Source organism: Rousettus aegyptiacus, unplaced genomic scaffold (genome assembly GCF_014176215.1).
Source record: "Rousettus aegyptiacus isolate mRouAeg1 unplaced genomic scaffold, mRouAeg1.p scaffold_m13_p_2, whole genome shotgun sequence".
In the NCBI taxonomy this organism is placed as follows: Eukaryota; Metazoa; Chordata; class Mammalia; order Chiroptera; family Pteropodidae; genus Rousettus; species Rousettus aegyptiacus.
Window position 1 is genome coordinate 166,972,940 of NW_023416295.1, and position 27,202 is coordinate 167,000,141.

Below are 27,202 nucleotides of genomic sequence, written 5' to 3' on the forward strand. Positions count from 1 at the left end.
TCAGCTCTTGTAATATATCCAACCAACATTAATCAAAGGCCTTAATTGTAGTTTCAAATATTTTAACCTTGACGCCTTGTTTCTGATGACTTGCATTGTGGTTTTATTGACATTCACGCCCCTCTTCCCCACAACGGGCCTTACTATTTATATGAAGGGTTGTCAAGGAAACCAGGTGTTGAGGGTAGCTGTCTAACTTGTCTAGATTTAGAATTCATCACGCAGGAGAATGCAGACAGGAAAAGAATGTCGCTCTTAGAAAGTGCTGTATGGAAGATGGTGAATGGTACAAGATAATTCCATTAAGCCTTTACTTCCGCTTGGGGATTTGGTTACTGATCAAAGGAATTCCTAACACTCTGAATCCCCCCTCAAAATAAAAACCGCCTAATTCTAAAAGTGACTCATTTATCTAAACATTCATTGTGTGTGCCAAACTCTGACCTAGATGCTAAGGAAACAGCGGCGAATGTGAAACGTTCCTGTTTCTTAGGAGACCAGTTAAAAGAGAAAGAGTGTAATTATATTAATAACAATATCACATTTGTTGAATGCTCACTATGTAACAGACACAAGAAATTTATAAATATTAAAGTCACACAATAACCCTACAAAGCAGACATCAAGAAAATGGCACCACCTTAAAGAATTCTACGAAGTGGGACTGAATATCAGATTTGCTTCATTCCAAAAATCTTAATCATTTTGGAAATAGGCTCAAATAAGGTATTTAAATGATCATTAGGCAGTGAGAGCTATAGAAAGTCTTTCTGGAATTCTTGAAACGGAGCAACTAATTGCACCTGGAAATAGGCAGTAAAATCGGGGAAAGTTAGGTGACTATCATATCAAGCTCATATTTTTAGCACAAATGAACACTCCAACTCAGTGAGCGTCAATGCAACTCAGGAAGAGTCACGTGTCTCCTCAGTACAAAAACGTTTCTCCAACATCTATAGGAGTAAAAGTGGCCAGTAACATTCTACTAAGAAAGCTGTTAATAACACAAAATAAAAAGCAGAAAGGAAAGCTTAGAAGATAAGGCTAGGTCCAAAAAGACTGTGAGAATGAATTCTTAATTTCTGTTCCTTGGTACCTCAAGCGTGTGCCAGGGAAAAGCTTGGCCTGACGCTGAGATTTTATATGAGCAATGCTGTTGAGGGCCCAGAGCAAAGGCCAGCTGCAGTCTGGGTATCCCCTCCAGGCTGGAGATAAGGTCCAGCGCTGGCTGCACGTTAGAATCGCTTGGGCCCACCAATGAGCCCGCCCCAGAAAAAGTAACTGTGGATGCCCAGTGCCGGGGCTTGGCATTGCTGCCGGTTCTGGTCTGATAACGATCAGAAGTTACAGCCACTATGGAAAACAGTATGGAGGTTCCTCAAAAAATTAAGAGTAGAACTACCAAGTGATCCAGCAATCCCACGTCTGGGTATTTATCCGAAGAATATGAAAACACTAATTTGAGAAGTTATCTGCAGCCATACATTCATTGCAATAGCTAAGATCTGGAAACAACCTGAGTGTCCATCGAAGGATGAAGGGAAAAGGCAGAATGACACACACGCACGCACGCAAGCACACACACAGTGGAATACTACACGGCCATAGGAAACAGAAGAAAAAAAGGTAAAATCCCACCGTTTGTGACACATGGATGGACCTCGAGGGAATTATGCTAAGTATAGTAAAATGGAGAGAGACAAATATCGTGATTTCACTCCTATGTGGAATATAAAAAACGAGCACAAAACAAATGAACAAACAAGATAAAACAAACTCACAGAGGTTACCAGAGGGGAATGGGAGTGGAAGGGGGTGAAATGGGTCGAGGGTCTCGTTACAGGAACGAGACTTTCGGTGGCGAGCAGGATGTAGTGCAGACAGACATTGCTTTATGTTACTATGTTACGCACCTCGGACTTATACAATGTTATAAACCAATGTTACCTCCACAAGAAATGAGTTTTACAGAGGAAGAAGAAAGATTACAAGTGAAGCTAATGGGCAGTCAAGGGTAGGCGCCAGCATTGTTTTTCGGGTGTTGTTTCCTGTTACTAAAAGCCTATCAAGTGATTCTATGTGCAATCAAGCCTGAGGTACACAACAGTTGGGGAGAGGAACAAGCCAATCAATTCTAACCTCTGGCTGGGAAAATCAAGACCGAAATTAACGGCACTGCTCTGTAACTTTAGTTTTTTCCTTGTTTGTGCATTGTCAAGTCCCTATGTATATAGTTGATTTTCGCTTTAAATGTCCTGGTGTGGGGACTTTTAAGCACTGTTGACGTGGAAGAAAATCATGAAATGAGCACGGGACTCAGAGTTTGAAAACACAAGTTGGTGTCTGACCAATTCCCCTTTTTTCAGATTCTGCATCTGAAAGAGAAGAGACGAAGCCACTGACCCGTTCCGGGAGACTGAAAATGAGCTGACGTCTGTGGAAGCGCCTCACAGGGCACCTGACAAACCCTGCACTCACGAGCTGCTAGTTAATTCCGAATCGAGAAGGAAGGAATATTCCATGACACGACAAGCAGAATCAAGGCCTGATTACAGAGAGTGTGCTCGAAACACTAGTCCCCTGTCACATCTGCCACCAGTGGTGATTTCTTTGCTTCTTTGTAATGGCTGGTTTTGGAGGGTAGAGCTCATGTATTACGTACACGTAATGTAAAGGCGACCAGCCCACTCTGGGACACAATGTACGTTAAGTAATAACATCATATTAATAATGATAGGGGAAGGAAGAGGGGAGTTTCAGCAACGCTATTATGCCTATGAATAAGATGCTGATCATCACTTGCTATTTCCTCTTTGAGCCTATTATTTAGCCAGTAGTGAGCAGATTTCAAACCCACTGGGGCTCTTGAATGCAGCCTGGCTAAGTGGTTAAATCCAGTAACAATATCTTTGTTAGATGAGTTTTCAGCCAAGGCAGTTGCATATAGATAAGGATGTTTAACAGGTCAGTTTGTGAAGTATCCATCTTTTAAAAAGAGAATTTGCATGATGATAACAATCACACGCGTACGGCATTTTCTAATTTACGACAGTTCCAAATCTATGATTTTACTTGATTCTTGAAAAATTTTTTGTGAATTAAGGAAGTAAGGGATTCCTGTCTCCATTTTACATATAGGAAAGCGAGGATTTAAAACATCGCCATCCACAGTAACGGAGCTAGCAAACGGCAGGGTTGAAACTCACCTCCCTCTGAGCCTCGGGAAAACCTGTTCTATGAAGCTGGGGGCCTTCTGACGCCCCATGTAACGCTGTGACTTTATCACGGGAAGCAGATGGAATTAACAGACTGTGAAGTATCGTCTATTTTTCTTCGGCAGGAGAACTCACATTTTGACTCCTCTGTGCGCCTCTTACCAAAATCCATCTGAGGACACGGGGCGACAGGGATGAAAACTTGAAGGGTTTCCAAGTGTCCTATTCACTGTTATCCTTGTGTGGAAATAATTCTGGCTTCCTTTCCATGCTTTGATTAGAGCACACAGAGAACTTGGCCTCTTGGTGTCCCAAAGGAACTCAGAGAGCCGTGAATGGGTGTCACCGCAGGGCCTGCGGGTAATGCGTCCAACACTGGCAACACCTGGCTTGGAATAATGAGTCCATTATGCTGCGTTCAGACTTAGTGGCTTGAATTTTTCATCCCATCACCTGCAAATGGATCACGGTCAGTTGGGGCTTGCCTCAACAGTGGAGTTGACGCTGATTTTGTCATTTTCTAAGGCACTGTTTCTCAACACGGGGGTATTGGGCATCTTGAGAGGTGCCCAATACATGGAAATACTTCTGGTTCTCACGACTTGAGGGGAAGGTGCCAGTGGCATCGAGCGGGTAGAGACCAGGCATGTTGCTACAGACCCTCAGAGGGGACAGGCCCTATGGCACAGAATCATGGGCATCAATAGTTGAGGCACCTTATTCAAAAGTACTAAAAATGACTCAGAAAGATGTGCATGGGTGAACAAGCAGAATTTTGATTTGATCCTGGTACCGGAGGACAAGTGTGCCTCAGTTTTGACCTACTGGAAAATACTGATTTTCCAGAGGTAAGAAAGTATCTTGGAGGAAGGAGGCGGCAAGGGTTTAAAGTCCTCTGTATCCCTGACCTAAAGAAAAAGTGACACCTCCATATCCCCACAAAGAAGAGAACTGAGGCTCACAAATGAAAGAATCTAAAGTTTGAACAAGTAAGACTGTCTGATGACTGATTCAAGGTCTGTCTGTTTTGGCCAATGGCAACGAGCTAGCCAGGCCCATGGCTGCACCTCTCTCAGTGAGAGGGATCCAACTTTCCAATAGATGAAGTCCCCGTCTGCCTGGCAGGTAAGCCTCATCCTAAACCCAACTTCACAATGAATCAGGGGTTCCGAGCTCCAGGTGCTGGACAGCTGAAGTCACTTAGCATTCTCCAAAGTACCTCCACCTAAGCTCGGGCTCCCTGGTGTGAGCCCTGAAAGCTAACTTCACTAAGTCAGGAGCTCTTTCATGCTTGCCCTACACAAAGAGGAAAGGAGACTGGATTCCTTCTGCTGGATCACAGCCCAGCATGGAGCCGGCTGCGCCCCACCTGGGCTCACCTCCAATCCGGCTGCCTAGAGAATGGCACACTTGTGCACCTGCTGATCCCGCAATCTACAGTTAGTTACGGGGGGGAAATCATATTAAATATGAGCGCTTTTCCATTTTGGTCAGCTCCCAGTCATGTCTATTATACTCTCTGCCCACCATCTTGAAATGGACATCTAGATAACACAGAGAACCCTTGCTCTTCCCGCGAAAGCCTGCCCCTTCCTCAGTTTCTCCCATGCGGATGACATCACCACGCACCCACCAGCTCGTACCAGAATCCTGGGTGTTGAACTTGATTCCTCTCTCCCTCTACTGCCATATCCAGCGAGTCCAAACCCTGTCGAGTTGGCTATTAAAATTAATCTGCCTTCGGAGGTAGACATCTGGAGGGGACGAAGGCAGTTTATGAAGGAACCTTTTAATCGAAAACACTTCTGTGCTTTCTCGTGGGTAACTGCCACAGTGTAAACCAGTAAGTCTGGAGCAGATGAACCGGTTTCATTCTTTTTTTGATTTTCCACTAATCTACCAAGACATCCCTGCCCCTAGGATCCATACTGTCTCTGTCTCTGGACCTGAGGACCTCAAGGCCAAGGTCTTAGAATTCTCTGTTCTCGTTAGCAATGCCCCACAAGACATATCGTTGGCATTCTGTCGCAAGTCACCTAATAAACAAGAGAAACAGACCCTCGGGGAGGAATTTAACAATGCCTATGCCAGCCAGCTCCCTTTTCTGTCCTTGGTCAGGGACACTGATTTTAAAATATGCAGAATCCACTTTAAAATCAAAGTTCAATTGTCCAAATATCGGGCAAGTTAGGCCCCACTCGTCCACCACCAAGCTTGCCTCTTTCTGCCTTGTGATCCGTGGGTAACTCACTCAGGTACACGTGGCTCTCCCCTAAAAGGGCATCGTTGTGGTAGACCCACTATTTTTACCTCAGAAACTCCCGTTTGTTTTTAATTCAAATGTGGATATATTGGCTGTATGAAAACTGAAGACCAGAAGGTAAAAACAATCCATTTCACCACCGCTATGGGCACCCTAAACAGTCCTGAGTGATAGCTTTAGTGATCTGGTTTATTAGTTTCTTCTCCTGTCAAAAGGTGTAGCCTTCACAAGTGAAAAATAGAAGGAAGTGCCAGGCAGATAAAAGAAATGCGTTTCTTTCTTTTCTGACAGAAAAAAGTGCAGTGATAAGGGTATTAAGTTTTATAGCTAAGCTCAGCAGATAATAAGCAGGCAAAGGAGTTCTGGTTGGGAAAAGGTGTTCTCTTCTTTGGGGCATGAAAGCCTGCCCTTAATTCACAGAGCAAGATTAAAAAGTTCTAGGCCTTCTCTCCACAGTCCTTGTCAAACCCTCTGTCCCTGATGGCACCTCGCATGGAGAACACACCCCGCCCCCTGCTTTTCCTCTTCCCTTCTAGAATCATACGAGCCCCCAAGGCCCAGCTCCAAGTTCCGTTCCTCGTGGGAAGCCATCCCGGATGCTCCAGCTGGTAACTAACTGATTAATATTGCACTGTTCTCGACTTCATTAGCTTTCACTAAATTCTGGGAGAAGGCATTAGCTTCTCTACATCCAAATTTCCCTGGAATAGTGCGCAGTCAGCAAATCCTTACCTACTGATTGATTTCTACCCAGTACAGACCTGAGTTGCTTCCTCTTAATTAGGTGAGAATGCAGCTGCCTATTAATTAGAGTTTGCATCAGGTTTTCCAAACCAGCCAGTTTCCCTGGGCTACGGAGAAAATGGAAACTACTGGCAGTCCATCCACCTTGATCTTGGAGGGGGCTGGAAACTTGCCCACATACAGACTAAGGGCCTTGGGAAATCCCAACAGAGTTATCCAACCCCAACTCCAAACTAGTTAACTGGGAAGTCACTGATTAAAAAGGGCAAGTGAGGGCAGAGCAACACTTGGGAGTGTACTGATTTCCCAACTTCCTAAATAGCCCTGCATTTTCTTCTCACGACAAACCTACCAAGGGAAGCGTGAGTGTGTTGGCTGCCTGGAGTCACTCTTCCAATCTTCTCCCGTAAAGGCAGCAAGCACACAGACACACCCAGAGACTCTCGCTTTCCCTACCTCCTCTGCCGACGAGATGCTAGTGCATGACCCAATCTTGGCCAGGGCACCTGAAGGGAAGTCTGCTGGGAGATTCTGGAGATTTGGGGGAGAAGATTCCCTCCAAGGGAGTGGGGGATCATAGGGAAGGGAAGAGGGAAAGAGAGGGAGAGAGAAAGGAATAGGCTTTTTTTTTTTTGCCCCATTTCGCTGTCCTGTGAGAATACGACCCACTGGATTTGCGATGATCACTGTGACCATCAGGAGTCCAAGGGAACCCCCAAAATAACTACTCTCCCTCATGGAACTGCCAACCTTTGGGCTTCTTGCTACGTGTGAAAAACGAACAGTTTGTTCAAGCCATCTTTACTGGGTTTGTTTGTTTAACTCGCACCAAAAGCAAACACACTTTCGTTTTAACTAAAACGCTTCAGCACCTTCTCCTCGGGAGCTGTCACAGTACAAAATGCTGAGTCCAAGAAAAGATGAACCGATTCCATCCTGACCACACAAACAACGCGAGAGACAGTCGCGGGGGGCTGCATGAACGGGCGCGGAGTCCTCGGTGACCTCTCTCCCCCCGTTTTGCTCCTTTATCCGACCTCAAATACAATCTGCGTAAAGAAGATGGGCTTGCTTAACACACACAAAGGCCCAAGTTCTCGGGTGCTTTCCCAACCAGCTCTCAACCACCAGCCCCTCGTGTACAAACGGCAACACTCCTGACAGCCGTGATTCACACCATCTGCTCTGACAGCTAGGAGCACGCAGAGCTGGCCACCACGCTGGGCGAACAAGGTGTCACTTCTGGCTACCTATCTCTTTAGGGTCACTATTTTCTTTTTCCTTTCCTCTTTCCTTCTTTGAGAAGGAAAAACTTTAAAAAAAAAAACCGTACTACTTTGGAAATTCTGTCAAATATAATGAAAAGGAAAAAAAAAAAAAGACCAGAATTCCTATATCGAGAGGGAACCTATTGCCACACATTCCTTTTTAAATAATTACGTTACTACATAGGTACCATTAAACTTGGGGGAAATAGTTTTGCATCTTTTTTTATACTATGTACATAAAGTGTTTTTCCATTTTCGTTTATTCAAGTAACAGCTACCTTCCATATTAAATCAATAAAAATCTTCTTTTAAACAGTGCTTTTGAAAAGCTTTAAATATCTGTTTGTGAGGATGTACCCCAGTTGACCTTTTTCCCCACTGTTAGAATTTAGATTGTGTCTAATTTTTGCTACTGTAAAAAAAACAAACAAAAACAATGCCATGATGAAATCCTTTGATCTCTAGTTCCTTGGCAAAAAATTTCAGCATCACACAGCTGGTATATATTTTTAAGAATCTTGATACACAGAAGATTTGTTTAAAAAATAATCTTTAACAGTAAGGCTAACAGAAAGGCTATTTATAACACTTACATGAAGTAGTTCCCAGTGGATACTTGCCAATAGAGGGCAATACATTTTTAAGGCCTTTACTATTCAGATATAAAAATCTTATCCTATTTCTTTGAATACTTAGTCATGTTGTTCTATTGCTACTTTTTTTTTTTTTTTACCATTGGCTTTTCTTCTGTTTTGAACTTCTTCATTCTTATCCTTTACCCATTTTTTCCATTGGTCTATTTTTTCTTATTGATATGTGAGTGCTTTTTATGTTATATACTATCTCTCTTTCAAATATAATTTCACCGATTTACCACTTGTCATTTAATTTTGTTTTAGTTGCTTACTGACATTCGGAATTTTACCCTTGTTTTTTTTTCCATTTCAATTAATCAAATCTACTAGAGTTTTCTCTTAGACAAATTTTCCATTTCTCTTGGATGTATACAATTTTTCCTCAACCCTAAGATGTTTTTCTTCTAACTTTGTTTAATGTTTCTGTTTTAAAACATGTCTTTAATCAAAAATTTAATTTTTTTTTTTTGGTATCTGGCGATATCTTATTTGATCTTTTCCCAAATGCTCAATCTTCACAATCATGTCTCTTCCTGAATAATCCATTCTTTCTTTATAAGTTGGCAATTCTTCCTTACACTTGGAATATAAGACATCCTTCTTCCCTTTTCAGATTCGCAGAGGTGACAGTGACTGGTCTGGGGACTCTTGCCTGCCGCGTGGAGGAAAAGCCGCCGCATCCCTACCGAGGTTTCTTCAAACATTTGGTGTCAATCACGTGCGAACGCCATGCGAACAACAGGGACGGGGTGGTACAGAGCAGAGGGTGTCTGTTCACGCGGACGTCACACCGGAGTGAGTGGTCGGACTTATGACCAAACTTTAGGTGTCAGAGATATCTGACAAATCACTATACGATGATGAGTGTCAACCTGTTGCAGGAGAACCCAAACGCTGATAGAATGGTGGGCCAGAACAGTGTCCTGAGGTTTGAAACTGAACTCTACATGACAGACAAGGGGAAAATGTTTATTTCAGGGAACGTGTGAACTGGATAACCCAAAACCACTCTCAACAACACAGATAGAATATTGTATAGATATATTATATACTACATATTACATATATATTAGATATGCATATAACATATAACACATTGTATATAATATATAAATATGTATATAAAATACAGAGCATATATTAAAATGAGTATTATACATATATTATATATTATATATAATTATATATTTTGTATACTTTATTATATAGGAAACTTAAGGTGGCAGAAAAGCAAAACTACCAATATAAACGAGTCAAAGTTGGAAAATTAGTCTAAGTGATTTCTGAACCCACGTATGGCCCTGAAGAAGGCGGCCCTTGAACTTCTGCTCTCATTGCCCTGGGTGGAGGTACAGGAGAGAGAGGGCCCACAGCCTGGCTTAATTCGGAGTCCGAGAGAAGACACTGCATAAAGTTAGGACCCCAAACCCTGTACTCTCCACACAAAGGTGACCAAGAGACAAACTCGACCACACAGAAGAGAAAAGCCGGGAAACATGCTAGTGTTTAGCTTGATGGTGAAGGGTGGCCAGTTTCGGGAAGAAAATCTTGAAAATTCATACCCTGAAGCTGTACCAAGCAGCGGTGCATGGTCTGAACTCGAGCTACCTATTAGATGTGACGAGCCTCAAAAGGAGAATTTGATTAAAAATAATTAGCGATGATAGTGCTCCAGGCAATTAGCAGTAATACACGGCCACGCCTCGTTTTATTGAGCTTCGTAGATACTGCATGTTTTACACACTGAAGGCCAGACCCTCCACGAGCAAAGAGATTGTGACTCGCTTTATTGGGACGGTCTGGGATTGAACCTGCAAAATCTGAGGTGTGGCAGTCTGCAAACGTTATTTCAGGCAAACACAGGATTACACCTCAGTGCTTTCCTACGTCGGCATGGGATTCACAGTGCTGCGTGGCGGGGGTTAAACGCAGACCACAGCCAGGCTGCAGGCCTCGTGTCCACTTCCACGCCTTTCTAACGAAGACGCTTTGGCCGAGTTGTCTCCAGTTTCAGGGTCCTCATCTGCAAAACTGGATCATAATAGCACTGATTTTAAAGGGTTGCTGCGTGAACTAAATGAGATAATCCACACTGAACGCTTAGGACTGTACCTGGTACATGAGATGTAACAAATAAAAGTTGCTTAGTATTGTTATTGTTACCATTTTCTATGCATATCGTTTTATATCACCTTATTTATTGTTGTTAGCTTACTAACATTTTCTCCATTATTCATTATTCAATTTGCCAGACGTCTGCCATTCTCTTTAGACAAAGAATCGGCTTTCAAAAATTGAGTTTTCTGGGTTTTTTCCCTTTATTTTATGAACATGTGCTGTTAACTTCATTTCCCTTCTGTTTTCCTCAGGTCCACACCATTGTTCTCGTTTAAATCACACAATGGAATGTGAGATTCATTTATCATCATCTTTATTTTTGAATAATGAAGGCACTGAAGGCTATTAAGACATCTCCAACTGACAGCTTTGGGCACATTCCATAAACTTTAGTGTGAAATGTTCCTCTTTTGCTGTTTTCAAAACAGGCTATAATTTCAGTTTTTATTTCCTTTTGGAATAAATAAGCATTTAACAATCCCCTAATATCCAAGTATTTCGAATCTCCATTAAAAAAGTTTCTGATAGGTAGTTTTATTGCACTGTGGTCAAGAGTGTGACCTGTATGATTTTATAGCTTGGAATTTAATGAGGTTTTCTTGAGCCCTCAATTTAACTTTTCATAAACACTTGGAAACCACTGTTGCTCCATTTTATGGATATAAAGCTTGATATCTATTGATAAAGATTTTATTTTTAAAAATGGTTTTGTCATTAACATTTGCCTTTTTAGTGGCTGAAACTCTCCCAATCTATCCTATATTTCTATCAGTTTTTGCTTTATATATTGAAAGCTCTGTATTTGGGAAATAGATTGGCTATTATATCCTTTTATGGTTATCATATGGTGTGCAGTGCCAATTCAAAATTATTCATTTTATCTAGTTAAATATATTTATTACATTTATTTGTTATATTTCTTATTTTATAGTGTATATTATATATTTACATATTTTGTTGTACTTATTATATCTGAAATTAACATTTCCATACCATATTTGTTTTCATATGTTTGAGACATCCTAATATAAATTTTATCTTTAAACTTTATAATTTTATCTTTAAAATTTATAATTCTTGAAGACAGTAAGCATGCAATTAAGATATTCCTATATTTAATCGAGCATCGGTTTCTGTGCAATAGTAGAGAAATTTTAAGCATTTATGTTTATTAAAATGAACGATGCCTGGTTTTGCTTCATAGTATTCTTATGCATTACTTTTCAGCTTTGAGAAAAATTTACACGCATTACAGACACCCCTTTTCAATGTGCGATTCAACAAAAGTTTAGGATGTGCAACCACCATAGCCATCATCTTATAAAGCAATTCCAATCAGCTCCTGAAGTTCCTTCGTCCCTTTAGGCAATCCACACCGCACCACTCTCCGGACCCTGGTAACTTCCATCTTGCTTTTGAGGATTTCATGTAACTAGAATCATATAAATGCTGGCATCTGTGCCTGGCTTTATTTCACTTAGCATACGACTTCTGAGTTTCGTTCGTACTGCTGCAGGCATCATTTCATTCCTTCTCACTGCTAACGTTGCATTGAACATATACACCACTCCTGTTTACCGCGTCTCCAGTTGATGGACATTTTGAGTTCTATGAATGTTCACAAACAAATGTTCGTGTGCACATGGATTCATTTCTCTTGGAAGAATACCTAGTAGAACTGTGCAATTCTCACTGGAATTGCAGACCATAGTTTGAGTACATGTGCAACTTTTTAAGAAAAACTGTTTTCCTAAGTAGTTGTACCATTTTATACTTCCATCAGCAATGTCTGAGAGTTCTGGCCGTTCCACACGTTCACCAACGCTTTGCATCGTCAGCCCTTTTAATCTGAGCCTTTGCAGTGTTTGTGAAGTAGCGTCTCATGATGATCTTAAATTGCATTTCCCTGATGACTAACGATGATGAGCATTTTTCAGGGATTTACTGGCTATCCCCATATCTTCTTTGATGAGACGTCTCTTAAAATATGTTGGCCATTTTTAAATTGGGTCATTTATCTTCTTACTGCTTGCTGTAAGAGTCTTCTACATATTCCAGATACAAATCTTTTATCAGACATGTGCTTTGCAAATATTTTCTCACAATCTGTGGCTTGTCATTTTATTTTCTTATTAATATCTTTGGAAGAACAAAAACTACCCATTTAGAGGAAGTCCAATTTATCAATAATTTTTTCTTTTTCAGGTTTTTTTTTTGTATCCTACTTAAAAAACCTTTGCCTAACCTAAAGCCACTAAGATCTTCTCCTCTGTTTTCTTTCTCCTCTGTTGTAGAGTTTTAGCTTTCACAGGAGGTGTAAGATGGATTTCAAGTTAATCTTTGTACATGGTATAAAGTGAGGATCAAAATTCATTTGTTTCCCACATGGATACCTAATGTTCCAGCACCGTTTTTTTTTTTTTTTCATTCTCACCTTCTTTGCTTCCTACCAAATTTATAGGCTTTGTTTCATTAGCAATAATCATCTCCAATAACTGAGTTTTAATTCTATTTAGAACTTGACCAGTGGTCACATTTGAGCGTTGAAGAAACAGCTTCCCCTTTCCCTTGGTGATCAGAGTGAAGGGTTAAAAATAACACCTGAGTTAAAAACTGACTCCTTTGTTGGAGTTACCTCTGAAAACACAAGAACCTTAATAGCTTTTAAATCCAACCCATACCTCCCAGGCTGTTTTAAAATGCAATTAGCTGGCTATTTTTTTTTTTTTTTAATGTTTTCAAGAGCAACTTTTGGCATTTACAGTGAGCTTTGAACTGACTTAAAACAATTATTTACAGATCAAGTGTAACTTCTACAAACTGCCTGCCTCTTTAGAACAAGATCTCTTCATTCTTGAATATTCGTCTTGATTCCTTTTATGGCTGGCTGGCTAGTGACTGTTGGTGCTTTCTTCAAGAAGTATACACTGGTGCATATTGTGTGAGCTCTTGCATAGCGCATCATCTTTTCGGTTGTTTTTATACAGGAGAGAACCTGGCTGGTAGTCTTGGTTCTCTTGTCTTTTTTGCTCAAAACTCTGCAGACATTTTATTAGGACCTTTATTATTATAGTGGAAAAGGTTGAGGTAGAATTTCTATCCTTCAAAGATAGGATGTTTCTCTCCACCCCTTGCCCTTGCCTTATAGCGTAGCCCTAGAAAGCATGTTTTACTCCCTAGCCACCAACCATGAGCGACTATTGAGCCCTTGAATACTGCTTGTCCAAATTAAGATGTGAAAAATATACATCAGATTTCAAAAACTAAGTACAAAAAAAAGTAAGTAAAATATCTCATTAGTAGTTTTAAAAATACTGATCCCGTGCTGAATGATTATAATTTGGATATACGGGATTAAATAAAATATATTATTAAAATGCATTTGTTTCATTTTGCTTTTGTAAATGTGACTACTAGAAAATACAAAATTACACATATGATTCATCATTGTATTTCTTTTGGACAGCACTGATCAAGAGTTGGAATACTTGGATTCGTAATTTGGTTACACAATGTTGAGTAATTTCAAGTCCTTTTTATAAGCTTCTATTTCCTCACATGGAAATGGGTGAAAATAATTATACTCACCTCGATGCTTACTGTGGGGATAAAATAAGATTATGCATGTAAAGCTATTATGTTGGCACAATCAATTCTTAGTAATGAGAGTTATTATTATTCTTAATGGAAGGATTTTTTTTATCCTTATAATGCAAATATTTTTCTAGTGTGTAACGTGATGTAGACAGCTTATTGCTGATTTTACCTAGATTGTAGAAGCCCCTTTTGATCTGCATGTATTCTTTTTAGCTCTTGACCATTTTTCTTGGATTATATCATCTTTTGAATGGACCATCCAACACTTTGCCCTGAAGTGCCTGGAGCCCCTAAAATTTAACTTTTTACCCAGTACTTCCATTCAAGGTTAATATGCCCCCAAATGTACCTCATCTAAAATGCTGATGCTCTAACATTTCACTCCCCAGATCTAGCCTTTTGTCCTTTTCAAAACGTTTGGACAAAGATCCCTGTTTTCACTGCAACGATTTCCTAATCTCATCATAATTTCCAGTCCACTTTGCCCCTTACATTCTCACCTTCCATAAAATACCTCTGGTCCTTCTTATTCATCTTTTTTTTTTTTTTTTTGGTCCAACTTATATTCCAAAATCCATCATTATAACCATATTCTTGAATCATTGAAGTTGTTTTTAAACTCAGGCTCTGGAAGGGTGAGATTTCTGGTACCAACACTTCACCGAAGGCGAGAAGAACTAGATTTTAGCATCGCCTCTACCTCTGATTGGCAGCATTCCCCCAACGCCTTTGGCAAATTCCCTTCATCACAAAAGAAGACAACTGCTGTTTCCACAGCATGGAATTCTTGAAAGGACACAATGAAATGCGGTTCATGAAAGCATTTCCTTCTTCATCAGTGTGAACGAAGCACGGAGGAGAAGACCACGGCCATGGAAATGGGAAGGGACCGATGCTAGAAACGGGGAAAATATGGATCCAGGGACACTTAATTGCTTTAAATAAGTTTAAGTCACTGAGCTTGGACTGATTATGGCTTCTGGAGGAGCATGTCATCTCGGTAGATCTGGAATGACCCTTGTCTTCTGAAGAATTACAGAGAATAGTAGATACATCTGAGATGGAGACAAAAGTGAGCACATTCGAGGAAGGTAATAACTTGGAAGCCAAGTACTACCGGAACATGTCAGAAAATATATATGTAAGTGTCTATAACTAGGCTGTGAATGCCAAACTGCCATTCGGGATATGCGTGAGGGGATGGGGCCAATGAGGAGAGGGCTCTGTAGATAGGCCAGGTCTTCACACACCTGACTGATTCATTCTGGAGCCCCAGGTTTTAGAACTCATGCACTCGCTGGGGGTCGCTTCTGGGCAGGTTTTGTCCTGAAAGCTGGCCACGGAGATAAAAGTTATAGGCCTTGACCTCCTGGTTCTCACAGACCCGTGGGGAACGCAGGTGAGTTAACAGACAATGATGAATGCACTTGGATTCAGTCTTTATTAATGCTCAGCACCAAAGGAGAGACTCAAAAGATGAAGATTTCAGTACAGCACAAGACGAAGATTTCTAATAGAGTTTCTAAATATGGAACAAGGTCCTTTGGGAGGTAATGATCTCTTATCTCTGGAAGTATTCAAAAGCACAAGATTAATGACCATTTATATAAATTATTATAGAAGAAAGAGAAATGTGATACCAGATGAATGCCAAGTTCCTTCCTGATTAAGATGCTATGACTCTCCAAAGGGGACAGGGCCCATTCATTAGGACACTCTGTTATATAAAGAAACATTTGCTGGTGTATAAATTGAATTGTATGACTGACACAGAAAGATACTTTTCTAATGTGAATTATAATTTACGTTGGTTATCTACAATTTTCCATGTCTAATATTTAAAAGCCAAAGACCAGTCTTCTAAATATCGAAAGATGTTTTCAAATGCATTTCATTTATCCACGTCCATTCTGTGATCCTGCCCTTGCTATCCGAAAGAGAAGAGCCTAATATGAGGACTGACCTTAAAAACCCAGGCTTCATATTCATTAACCACGCGGATAATTCAGGAGCCAGTAAAACAAAGGAAAACGGGAGAACGCTAACTTTTCCAGACTGGGACACACTATTTCAACTCAGCTAGCCCTCTTGCATAATATGAGACCCCTCAAAGGAAAGAAGGAACAAGAGCATAAATTCATAAACTACTCTAGAAAAACAACCCAAAATGTATCCCGTCTGATGAGAGGTCAGTATTTTTCTTTCTTTCTTGGAGGGGAAGAGAATGTATGTTGGTCGACATGGTGGGTTTAGAAAAGAGAAGATTTAAAAGGTTAATCATGGCCCTCTTTGAATATATGAAAGGGGAAGGGAGTTAATAAAATTTGTTGAGTGCCTATTATGTGCCAAGCACTGTGCTTTTCATTATAAGATCTCTTTTAATGCATTTATTCTTCACCAGTAAAGGAGATCTACAGCTCCCAATTTTGAAAGACAATTAAGCTCTGTGTGTTACTATCAGCATTATCACATTATTAGTGAAAATGCATGAGACAATTCTGAAGGTCGCACATATCTTACTTCTCATTTTTCTGCAGGGCACCTTAGATCATGTCCTCCATGAGAACTGTCCCAGGTCTCCTGTCTTTCCTCTTCAGGCCAAGTCCAACTGAAACTGCGCCATCCCCCCGTGGGATATCGGATCATAGCACTTGAAGGTCCACCATTGCCAAGTTTGGTCCCTTTGAACAATACCCTAGGCCTGGCAATCTTTAAACCCAGACTCAATTTTGGGAAGAGGACTGTGTTGGAAAGAACCACCTGGGAGATCTTGGACAACTTGGTTAATCCTTCTGGGTTGCATTTGTCCAAAAAAAAAGCTAAGATCCGGGGCTTCCTTCCAACCCTGGGACCCTGTGATTTCATGATATCATCAATCTCTCCTAACGGAATATGTCCGTCATTCAGAAAACACATCTTCCCAGGAAACAGATGGGGTAGGGAGCATTTACCCACCTCCCCTAGGGAGAGGAACAACAGAAGTTTGCCTCCCTGAGGACAGCAGGGTGCTGAGACTGCTTTTGTCTTAAGAGCCTCTGCAATACTCCACAGGGACCAGCATAAAGGCAACTGAGTATGAACAAGTAGGAAGCCGGTTTTTAGAGTCAACCACTAATATTATTTTTTGTAACCATAGTCCTGAATCCCACTTCATCATCTTTCTGATGCTGGTAACGAGCAGGCATCAGGTATAAGAGAAAAGGAGATAAATTAGGGCTCCCAGCTAGACAGGAGAATCATGAAACAGCCCCTGCCCCCGCCACTTCCCTTCATGAGTTCAGGATCAACCTCACCCCAGTGGTGGCACGGGGGTGACTTTCTGGGCCAACTGGAGGCCAGATCAAACGCCGACGGGCCATGCAGGGACTGAAAACTGGCAAGATGGGTATTGCTGATTTAAGGCAAACTTTCCAGACTAATGACTGTTTCGTTTAGAAAACGATTCTTGGATGGGAGTGACGGGGTCATCCCAAACCCTGCAGCATCACTAGGAAGGTGCACTTTCGTCCCCGGCAGGAAGCTCCATTCCCAGCAGGACTTTAAATGGAGGGGTCATACCTAACGCGTTTGTTCTTCATGAACAACCAAAGGACGGCGTCACGAGCGTAGAGGACCCTTGTCCGGACACGGTTACAGTATCTTGGCTTAAAAACAGGCCGTGGAGAAGGAAATACACTAGAACAAGGATGGATTGTGACGTCAGATACTTCTGGGCCTGCCGTGCACTAGCTGGGTACGTGGGTTTTGGGTGGGTCAGCCTCCCTCGTCCTCAGTTTCTTATCTGTATAATGAGGATAATAATAGTACCTGCTCCACAGAGCTATTGTGGACATGTCACGAGAGAATCACACAAAACATAGAGTCTCCCATCAATGAGATGTTACACCAAATCTATGGGCTCCAACGTCACTGAAAACAGGCATTGTGAGGTCAAGTGCCACTCGAGAGGGGCAACTGTATTTCTGGGTGGCTGGAGCCGATGTCCCCTTCCTGTCCATATCCCTTTCTACTGAATTACACACTCGCGTATTTCACACCCTTTCACTTGTAAAGGGAAACATCGAATATCAGCCTTGGCGTTTACGAGCAGCCTGGTCTTCGGCAAATACTCTTCAAGTCTGCGCTTCCATTTATAAATTGTCTGTGAGATGGCGGTAATAAAACTTCTCTCCCCACCCCGCAAGGGCGTCGTGAGAAGCGAGGGACAGCATGTGACCACCTTCGAAGCTCTCTACAAAAATCCATTCCCCTTTCCTCCCCTCTGACGGCAGGAGCTGTGCGTCCGGAGTGGAGGCTGGAAACGAACGAGCCGCGTACACACGCGGAAGACCGACGAGCGCGTCACAGGCCGCGGAGACACCGGGCCGAGCGATCGTCACTTGCAAATCCACACTAACAGGTCATCATGGAGGGGACATGCACGGTCCACCACGAACTTCCCACCATCGTTTTTTAATCTCGCACCAATCCCTCATGAATTTTCTTTTCCCTATCACGCCATTCTCTAGCACTAAGGGATACAGAGAAAGGGCCCATAGGAGTATTTGTGATAAATGCCATTCCCAGCGGCTGCACAAAGTGATTTTTCGGAGCCGTGTTGGGGGAGGCTGGCGTGAGTGTCTGCAAAGGCCACCAAAAGACATGCTTTGTGGACACAACTGCAGAACACAGCACCTGTCCACCCCTCTCCTGCCCTCCCTCCTCCGATGTCAGCTAATGGATGGTGTTTTAATGTGTTACCTTTACGGTGTGAGTACCTGCTGTGGAAAGATGCTCGCCTGTCCCAGGTCTGCTCTAGGGACTTTAGGTGGGTGATGCAGGGGAAGCTGCCTTATTTATGCCAATGCAGGGTCACTGGCACGACAGGCCTCAGGAGTGTGGTGAGCCCTGACGGTGATAAAGGAACCCCTTCAGGTGACTTTATCAGCCCTGAGTTTACTGTGTGTTGTTCACTCAGTGAACATTTTCATAAGGCAGAGTGACGAAAACCAGACGTGATGCCAGCCCTTCTGGAGCTCCCTGCGTCGGAGAGGGACAGACATTCACCAGCTCGTCACACAATGGTGTGGAAGGTTACACTCCGCAGTGCGTTTCCTAAAGAGGTGCATGTGATCCCGTGGGAACAGATAACAAAGTCGCCCCGATGGGCGGGGGGTTTCCCCGAGCACTGGGCACACCTCAGAGGTAGCTGCGGGTTTGGTTTCACACCATTGCAGTAAAATGAGTATCACAATAAAGCGAGTTGTAATCCTTTTGTTGGTGGAGGGCCTCGCCTTTGATTTCAAAAGACAAACGAACGAACAAACAAACAAAAAAAACCATGCAACATCTGCGAAGCACAACAAAGCGAGATGTAATAAAACGAGGCGTTCCCTGTGAATGCGGCTTAAGCAAAAAAACTTGGAATTTCTTAGCAACGAAGGGGAGAAGGCGGGCACGGAAACGGAGGTCAACGGGATGAGCTGGGCCAAGGCCCCTGGCGGGAGGGAAGGGGCAGAGCAAAGAGGAAGGTCTAGGGAGTGAGCGATGGTGCCGGCGGCGCGCGATGAAGCCCGAAGGGATGGTGTCGGTCGGATTTGCTCTTGGGAGAGCGGACTCACGCTCCTGATGGAGAACGGATTTGGGCGAGGAGAAGAGAACATCTCAGAAGAGACTGCGGTCCGGCTGGGGAAAGATTGCAGTGCTTAGGCTAGGATGCGATCAAGGTGGGGTGGAGACCAGCCAGGGTGCGGAATGGTTGGATGAGGGGTCAGGGGAAGGGACCGGTCAAAGACGAACTCTTGGTTCTGGATGAGCAACTAAGGAGACAGATGGAGGTGCCAGGAGTGGCTCGGGCGGGGGACAGTGGACACCTCATGGTTTTGGATTTGTTGAGGATTATGTATAAATTATTACTACCGTTATGATCCATTATGGAAAGATTATGTTTTACAAAACGCCTCCGTACTCTTTCCTTACTGGGTTCTAATAGCGACAGCCTCGTGGAATACAGAACTGCGGGGCGACAGGCGTTTCACGGGTAGGGGAATAAAATGCAGGTGCTGGGGACAGTGCATGGTGTAGTCAGCAGAAATTGGGCTAGAGGACAGAAAACTGGAGACCATGTCCCTTAGAACACACGCCAGATTGTATTTTTTTCAAAGCTCTTATTTCTTAAGCCACAGGGCCTTCGATTCGAACAGATAAAAAGGAAGTATGTGAAATGAGCAGCAGGTCTACCTGCTTTAAAGGGGGCGTGAGAGAGTCAGAACACGGTCTTGAACCTTCTCATTCCCCTTTCCTCCAAGACCTCCTGGGGTCCCCGGGAGCAGATTCCAGCACCTGGCACCTTACTCCTTTAGCTTCCCGACTGTCCGTGGATTCCGTAACAGGCCACGCAATCAAGGGCATTTCAATCCTACGCTGCTTTGGCTGCAAACGGGGGTGGCGCATTTTCAAGACCTTGCTACCTTTTCACGCACCGCCGGGCTGTCCCGTGAGTTACCTTGTCAGGCATGGGGTCCCTTCCTCGGCAGCTGGCACTGTCCCACCCGTCTGACACCTGATCGAGCCAGGACGGACTCAGAACCCAAATCAGACAGTTCTTCAGTGGTGGGCCAGGATACAAACGCGAGGGTTTTTTTTTTTTTCCGCCTACCACTTTGTGTTTTCTTAAACAGGAGAGGGTACGGGCTTGCAAAAGACACGAGACGGGATTGCCGAAAGGAAGGAGAACGACGGGGGAGGAGGCAGAAGCATCCTTCTGCGCCAGCTGCTGCCCCTCCCCACCCGTTGCGTCTCCCCACAGTGTTGGCGCTAAGACCCTGGGAGACAGAGTGGCTTGCTTTCACCTTAATTAGTGCAGCAATTTGCTAAATTTTGTTTTTCCCTTTTTAAGAGTGTTAATCAATTTTAGCTCAGAATAGATTGGAATGGCACACAAATTACCACGACAATCCCCAAATGCTAAATTCTGAACGTCTCCATCAACCTCAGAGCCTGAAACATGGGAAAATCAGAAACTCTGGCCAGCATCTCTGTGATCTATTTAAAATGTTATGGCTCTGAAATGAAAAGATAATAGCTTTACGAGGTTTGGAACAAGCAATTTGCTAGCATCGGCCTCATGCCTAGGTGTTCAGTCCTTCCCAAGGTGATTGGAGATAGAGCATCACATATTTTAGTCAAGTTACATGTTCCTCTAATAACAGCAATTTGTTAAATCCACAAGCATTACAGGGTACCCATTATGCACCAGACACACAGAAAAGGATAACACATGCCCCCTGCCCCCCTCCTCATTAAGACGGTTCCCAAACAAAGCAGTAGACAGACGAGTGAGTAGAAAATGTCTTCCTCTTTCCTGGAAAAATCAGGAAAACTTCTTAGATGAGGTGGCAGTGCAGCTGAGTTCCGAAGGGCAAGCAGGAGTTGTGACAAGGAAGGTGAAAAGGGCATTTCAGACGGAAGGAGAAGCGTGAGCCAATGCTCCAACGCAGGGGACAGGGCAGAGGACACTGGGCGTGGCTTCCCAGAGATAAGGAGCCATGAGTGTGCAGGAGCGAAGAGAGTCGAGAGCCACAGTGTGCAGGACCTCTCGGTCGGACTGTGACTCTCAACGCTGATACGAGCCATAAGCAAGGGAGTGACATGGCCAATTGGGTCTCTGTTGGTTAAAATCCTCTGGCCCAACGAAATCATTATTTATTCAGCACAGCCTTTTAAAAACACATTCACATATATTATCTCATTTGAGCCTCATAATTACCTCAGGAGTTTGGCATGATGATCACCTTTCTACTGGTGAGAAAACAGACCCAGCAAAGGTATAAGTTATTTACTATGTCTTATGACCAGTAAATGGCAATATGTGAATTCTTTCTAAGTCCATTGGGCTCCTGGGGTATTTACCTCACGGGGTAACAAAAGTCTCTAGATCACCGTATCACAGATCTCTTTCAGGCAAGTACCAGGCCAATGGCCTCCAGACGCTGCATAAAGCCTCGGTAGCCAGAACTGCACAGACTGTCATAACGTCCATGCTAAAGAACTGGCCACTTGAAACGCTTTCGATAACAAAGTCAGATTCGGATGGCGGACCACCTCGATTACACTCTGGGCATTTCCGTCCAGCTAGGAGCCGATTTTTGTGTCACGTCTGAGGTCCGCTAAACTGCAAACGTGAAAAGCTTCCAGCCTGAGGGACCCAGGCGGGCACCGCTCCCCGGCCCCTTCCCGCCGCCCGCACGTACCTTGAGCTCATCCGCATTGTAGAAGTCTACGCGCACGGCGGGCACCATCCAGGTCTGGAAGAGAGTGGCCAGGATCTGCTCCGCGATGGAGTCGGCGATCAGGTGGAAGTGCAGAGGGTTCCGCCTGCGGGAAGCGAGAGGCAGCGGTGTCAGGAGGGCGAATGAAGGCTTCGGAGTCCCAGCCGCGGTAACACACTCCTGCCGACGAGTGGCGGTGTGGGTAGTTTCTAACAGCCACGATGAAAGCAGATCAGACCTGGTACCAAACCGGTGCTTTCCAGTGAGGCCGGCGGAGCCGAAAAAGGGAGGCGACATCCCGCCTCACCTCGGCATTGCATAGAGGTTACGAGCAAGGACCAAAGAGAGGGCAAAATCGTCGGAGACACTCAAGTCAAGCCACCTGCCGTAGCGGTTCGTAAAACACCTGTGTTTCCAAAACTCTCTTTAAGCAGAGCACGTGAAACCATGGGACCAACCCTTTATTTCTACTGCCGGGAAACGTTAGCATTCGTGCAGAAGCTCATCGACAGAAGTTCGAGTTGTGGGACGGGCCGCACGGAGCCCGCGAGACACTCCGCCCATGGCGCAGCACCAAGGTCTTTCTATCTGCTTGTCCCTCAAAAACCGGCCATCCCAGATGGAGTCACCTGGGGCTCCCGCCGCTGAGCATCAGTTTACCCTCAGTTTTAATATGTCCACAGCTTTTACTCATTCCGCCTCGGTCAACTAGCTCTTACTGAGGCAGCGCCCAGGGGACACACCGGTATCACACAGGGGCAAGGCTTCTAGATTCAGATGGAAATGGGTTCAAATCCCTGACCTGACAGGTATTAGTGGAGACCTTGAGTGTGTCACATTCACCACCGCACTGCTGCCGCTTTGTTCTGTAAGATGTTGGGGAGAGGGGGGACCTCGTCAGGCTACTGTGTCAATTCAATACAATAATTAGTGCAATATATAATGCATGTCAATAACAGACAGAGTTAGGCTATTAATACAGAGCAGATATGCCTTCTTGAGAGGCTGCCAGGCACAAAGCGACAGCTCAGTTTAGAAGAACTACTATCACAAATACTATGGTGCTAGTGAACATAACGACGTAAATTGTAATACTCTGAACGCACACCTTTTGGAAATCTAAAGATGAGGACGACCTGGGTCCTCTGACTTCAAGGAGCTCATCCTACTTAGAGAGGCTGGTGATCCACAATTAAATACTATAAACGTGAGGCAGAACGTGGTAATGTGGTGATGACTCCAACAGAACACAAAGTTCTACGGGAGCAGAGAAAAAGAAGGGCGGATTCTGCTTGGGTCAGAGGGAAATGGTGCCCTAAAGGATACGTGACCTTAACAGGAGGTGAAGCGATCGATCGAGGACACGGCGAGGAGGGTAACAACAGGAAACCGCGCCGAGCGCAGGCTGCGCTGGAGCGTGAGGGGCGAGGACGTGCTTAGCAGGGACTCTACGGGTAGAGCGGAGAAGGAGGGAGAGGAGAGTCCACAGGAAGCAGTGCGGTGAACGCCCAGTTAAACGGTCTGGACTTCGGCACCTTGGCGTGTGGGAGCAACACGACCTGCCTCTTAGCTCGCAGCCTCCTGCGCGGTCTTCTCTCCGCGTTGTGGGTCCCGGGCATACACACCGCCGCTCGTTTTCCCGCGCCCCCATGTGCTCCCTCTGCCTGGGCCTTTGCATGTTCACTTTGCTCTGTAAGAAATCCTCTTGCATTTGCTCATTCGATAAATAGGTATTGAGTACATGCAATCTGCTATGAGCTGGATAACGGGAACGTGGTGGTGGCTAAAGACGTATCATCCCTGCTCGCACAGAGGTCACAGTCTTACCTCTGCTTCCTCCTCGCCCACCCTGCACCCTTCTCGGTCATCGTTTGATTACCTCTTTCCCAGTCTTCAGTTCTGAGGTCTGCCATCGTTTGCTCCTAGAATCCTTCCCTGACTACCCATGACTAGGTCAGGGCCCTTCCTAAGGCAGCAATCACCTGTTTGTCTACATCTCCACTTGACTGTGAGCCCAGGGAGGTCAAGGATCATGCTGGTTACGTTTCAAGTGGACGGTCCCATGATCCAGCCTGGTGTCTGGAATGTAGCAGGAGTTTAATAAATGAACCGAAAGGAGGGATGGGTGGTGATTAGCGGACCGATAAGAGGAAAGGAGATGGACAAATCATGTAAGAGATTAAGACTAGGCAGATGTGAAATTAGGAGCTGCTTAAAATGGTCCAAGGAACAGCAACGAGGAACTTAATCTGGAGGGATTTCAGGAGATGAGATCTTGGATATTAGGGGAAAATGGACAGGAAGAAGCCAAAGGTGACATTGAAAGTCCTGGGTTGGTGGTGATGTCTCCAGAACAGGGGATTCGAGAAGGAAGACACGTGGGAGGAGGATGATTTGGGGACTGGGTGTGGACCAAGTTTAAAGTGACAGTGGCAAGGCCAGGTGGAGCTGGGTGAATGAGACTAGACCTGAAGAAAGTTATTAGGTCAACTTGCCATACACATAACAGGTGCACAAGGGTAATAAACGGAAAAAAATGAATCGAAGAAGCAATTAGCACTGCAGCATTTCTCCACGGGACCATTGCCTGAACACTGCAAATTCCTCCACTAAACCATCTCTACCCAGGGCACGAGAGCATGCCTTCCCTGTAGCTTCCCTGGAACCCTTACAAGAGGCTGCCAATCAGCCTGAGTGACGATTGGTGGCCTGAGGGGGTGACGGTGTGTTTGCTGATTGGCCAGCGACTTATCCGAAGGCTAAGTCAGAGGCAGCTAGTCCAAGTCACTGGGAAGACAGGGGGTCCATTCAGCCCTCCCCCTCCCTCTCCCACGTGAGCCACGGCGGAGTCTTCTGAATCGAGGATGAATGAAGGTAAGCCTGTGGAATCGTCAACTTGCATTTTTATCACAACGGATAGATGGCATGATTTTAGGCATGGAGTAATAATCCCGAACAGACCAAGCTACTTAGATCTGCTTCCTGCAATCGTAAGAGTTCACTGTGTGTTAACTGCCGGTGTGGCCTAAATGTTTCCAACCCCCCACACCATTTGGGGTTGGCCGCTAACCCCTCAGGCGATGGCATCACGAGGTGGGGTTTGGGGAGGTAATTAGGTCATGAGCTCAGAGTCCTCCTGAAATGTGTCAGTGCCCTTATAAAAGAGGCTCCAGAGATCTGTCACCCCTTCCACCACGTGAGGGCACAGACCAAAGTCTGCAGTCTACCAGGAAGCAGCCTCTACCCCCATCCCAAGAACCAGACCATGCTGGTGCTATGATCTTTGGCTTCCCAGCCTCCAGAACTGTGAGAAATAAATTTCCGTGGCTTACAAGTCACCCTATCTGTAGTATTTTGGATACAGCAGCCCCAATGGATTACGACAACGGATTAAGACTCTTATCAACATTAATTTACAAAACTGTTCTTCTACCTACACTTTTGCATCACATTTCAAATAAAGTATTTGTTAGTTCCTCCATCCACAGACCAAAAAAAAAAAAAAAATGAGTTGAAAGATTAAACATCCAACAAAGAGCTATCAGGCAGCAAACACACATAAGGGATAAAAGGGCTCTAGGCAAGGCATGGGCTCGGAGTCCTCTCAGGCCACCATTATTCCAGCAGAGATGGAGAACGATAATGCAACTACACAAGCGTTGGAACATGGGTGTGCCTGAATGCTGGGCTGCTGCACACGACTGCAAAGTTTAGGAACGGCACACGTCCCCGGAGCCCTGCAAACACACCGGTAGAGACAATAAGGGAAGGGTACCCCTCGCGTTGGACTGCCGTACAGGATGTCTCTGTAAGGAGCGCAGAAGCTACAGGGGCATGAGGCTGGATTCTAGGACGTCTCCGTGGACTATGTAACAATTCAACCGGACCTTTGGAAGGGAAAAGAGGGAGGATGGAGAAAGGCATTCTGCAGGATATAACAGCATAAGGGAAAACAAACAAACAAACAAACAAAAAACAGAGGCAGGAAAGTACACAGCATGTCCGTGAAGGAACAGTCGCCTCTGAATGGATCAAAGACACTTAGTAGACACCTACTGCATGCAAGGAATAGGGAGGAGAAAAAGGAAAAGAGAGAGACAGTCTTGGTGGTGGGCTGGGCCAGTGTGTGCGGCTTCCTAAGAAATGTGAATTTTATTCTCTGAGAGAAAGAGCCAGACAAGGTTTGGGGGACCAAACCTTATAATTAGGGAGGTTGATCCGGTAACAGAGCAGAAGACACACCAGGGTGGGGGAAGAGGAACAGGCTCTGGGAGGAGGGCTCTGCAAGCTTTCCTGCGAGGCTTTCCCCTCCCGGGATCTTCTATTTAAAGTCTCTCTCCAGATGGGAGAGTAAATCCAGAAAGACACTTAGCTCATCCTTAGGGCAAAACTAGGTGTTCGCACCGTCAGAGGCGACAGTGTGCCTCATTAGCTCCCCTTATGAGAAGATTATGTAAATGTTTCCTCAGAGGACACATGGGGACCCCAGGCCAGGTGACCACTGAGGCCCTGGCGGTTTGCTGACCCCGACTCGGCATCCAACTACAGGCTGACCCGCAGAGGCTCGGGTCCCGTTCTTGTGGGCTGGGATGCGGGGAGGGGCTTTGCTAAGGCTCCGCCTCGGGTATCATCACGAGAACGTGGGTCTGTCTACTGCACCTCGCAGCGACCATGGGGAGAGCACCGAAAACAATGCCCAGACCACTTTCCTTGGCGTCTCCATGGAAACGAGAACGTTTCCCTTGAGTTTTAATGTGTAAGTCCAACTGCCAGTCAAATGGTCCTACCTTCAGATCCCACAGGCCCCTGAGAGCCGAGACATCCCCAGAAAGAAACCCCCTAACACACCAGGTTACTAATTACTTGGGGACTGTTTGTTTAGTATCCGTCTCTGCTGAGGAATGTGAGCTCCGTGGGCACAGGGACTTGGGCCTGCCACTCACTGGTGTGCCCTGGCTGCCCGCACAGTGCCTGGCATGTTACGCGGAGGCTCGTTCTGTCTTCCCTTGTCTCCTCGCATGTATCCGCACTCATGAATTCCTTGCCTGGGTCACCCCACCTCGCAGGCCAGAGACAAGAGCATCCCTGCCCATGTCCCACACAGCCGATCACT

The 27,202-nt window shown here is 44.7% G+C and overlaps 1 protein-coding gene across 7 annotated transcripts in view; it reads right to left on the reverse strand.

The window, feature by feature from the left end:
- LARGE1 (LARGE xylosyl- and glucuronyltransferase 1) overlaps positions 1-27,202 on the reverse strand; it is a 477,871-nt gene that overhangs the window by 216,387 nt on the left and 234,282 nt on the right. For all 7 annotated transcript variants that reach the window (XM_016161642.2, XM_036236072.1, XM_016161640.2 and 4 more), the window contains one exon: positions 22,072-22,195. In XM_016161642.2, the coding sequence (XP_016017128.1) occupies positions 22,072-22,195 (124 nt within the window). The remainder of the gene's footprint in view (positions 1-22,071; positions 22,196-27,202) is intronic.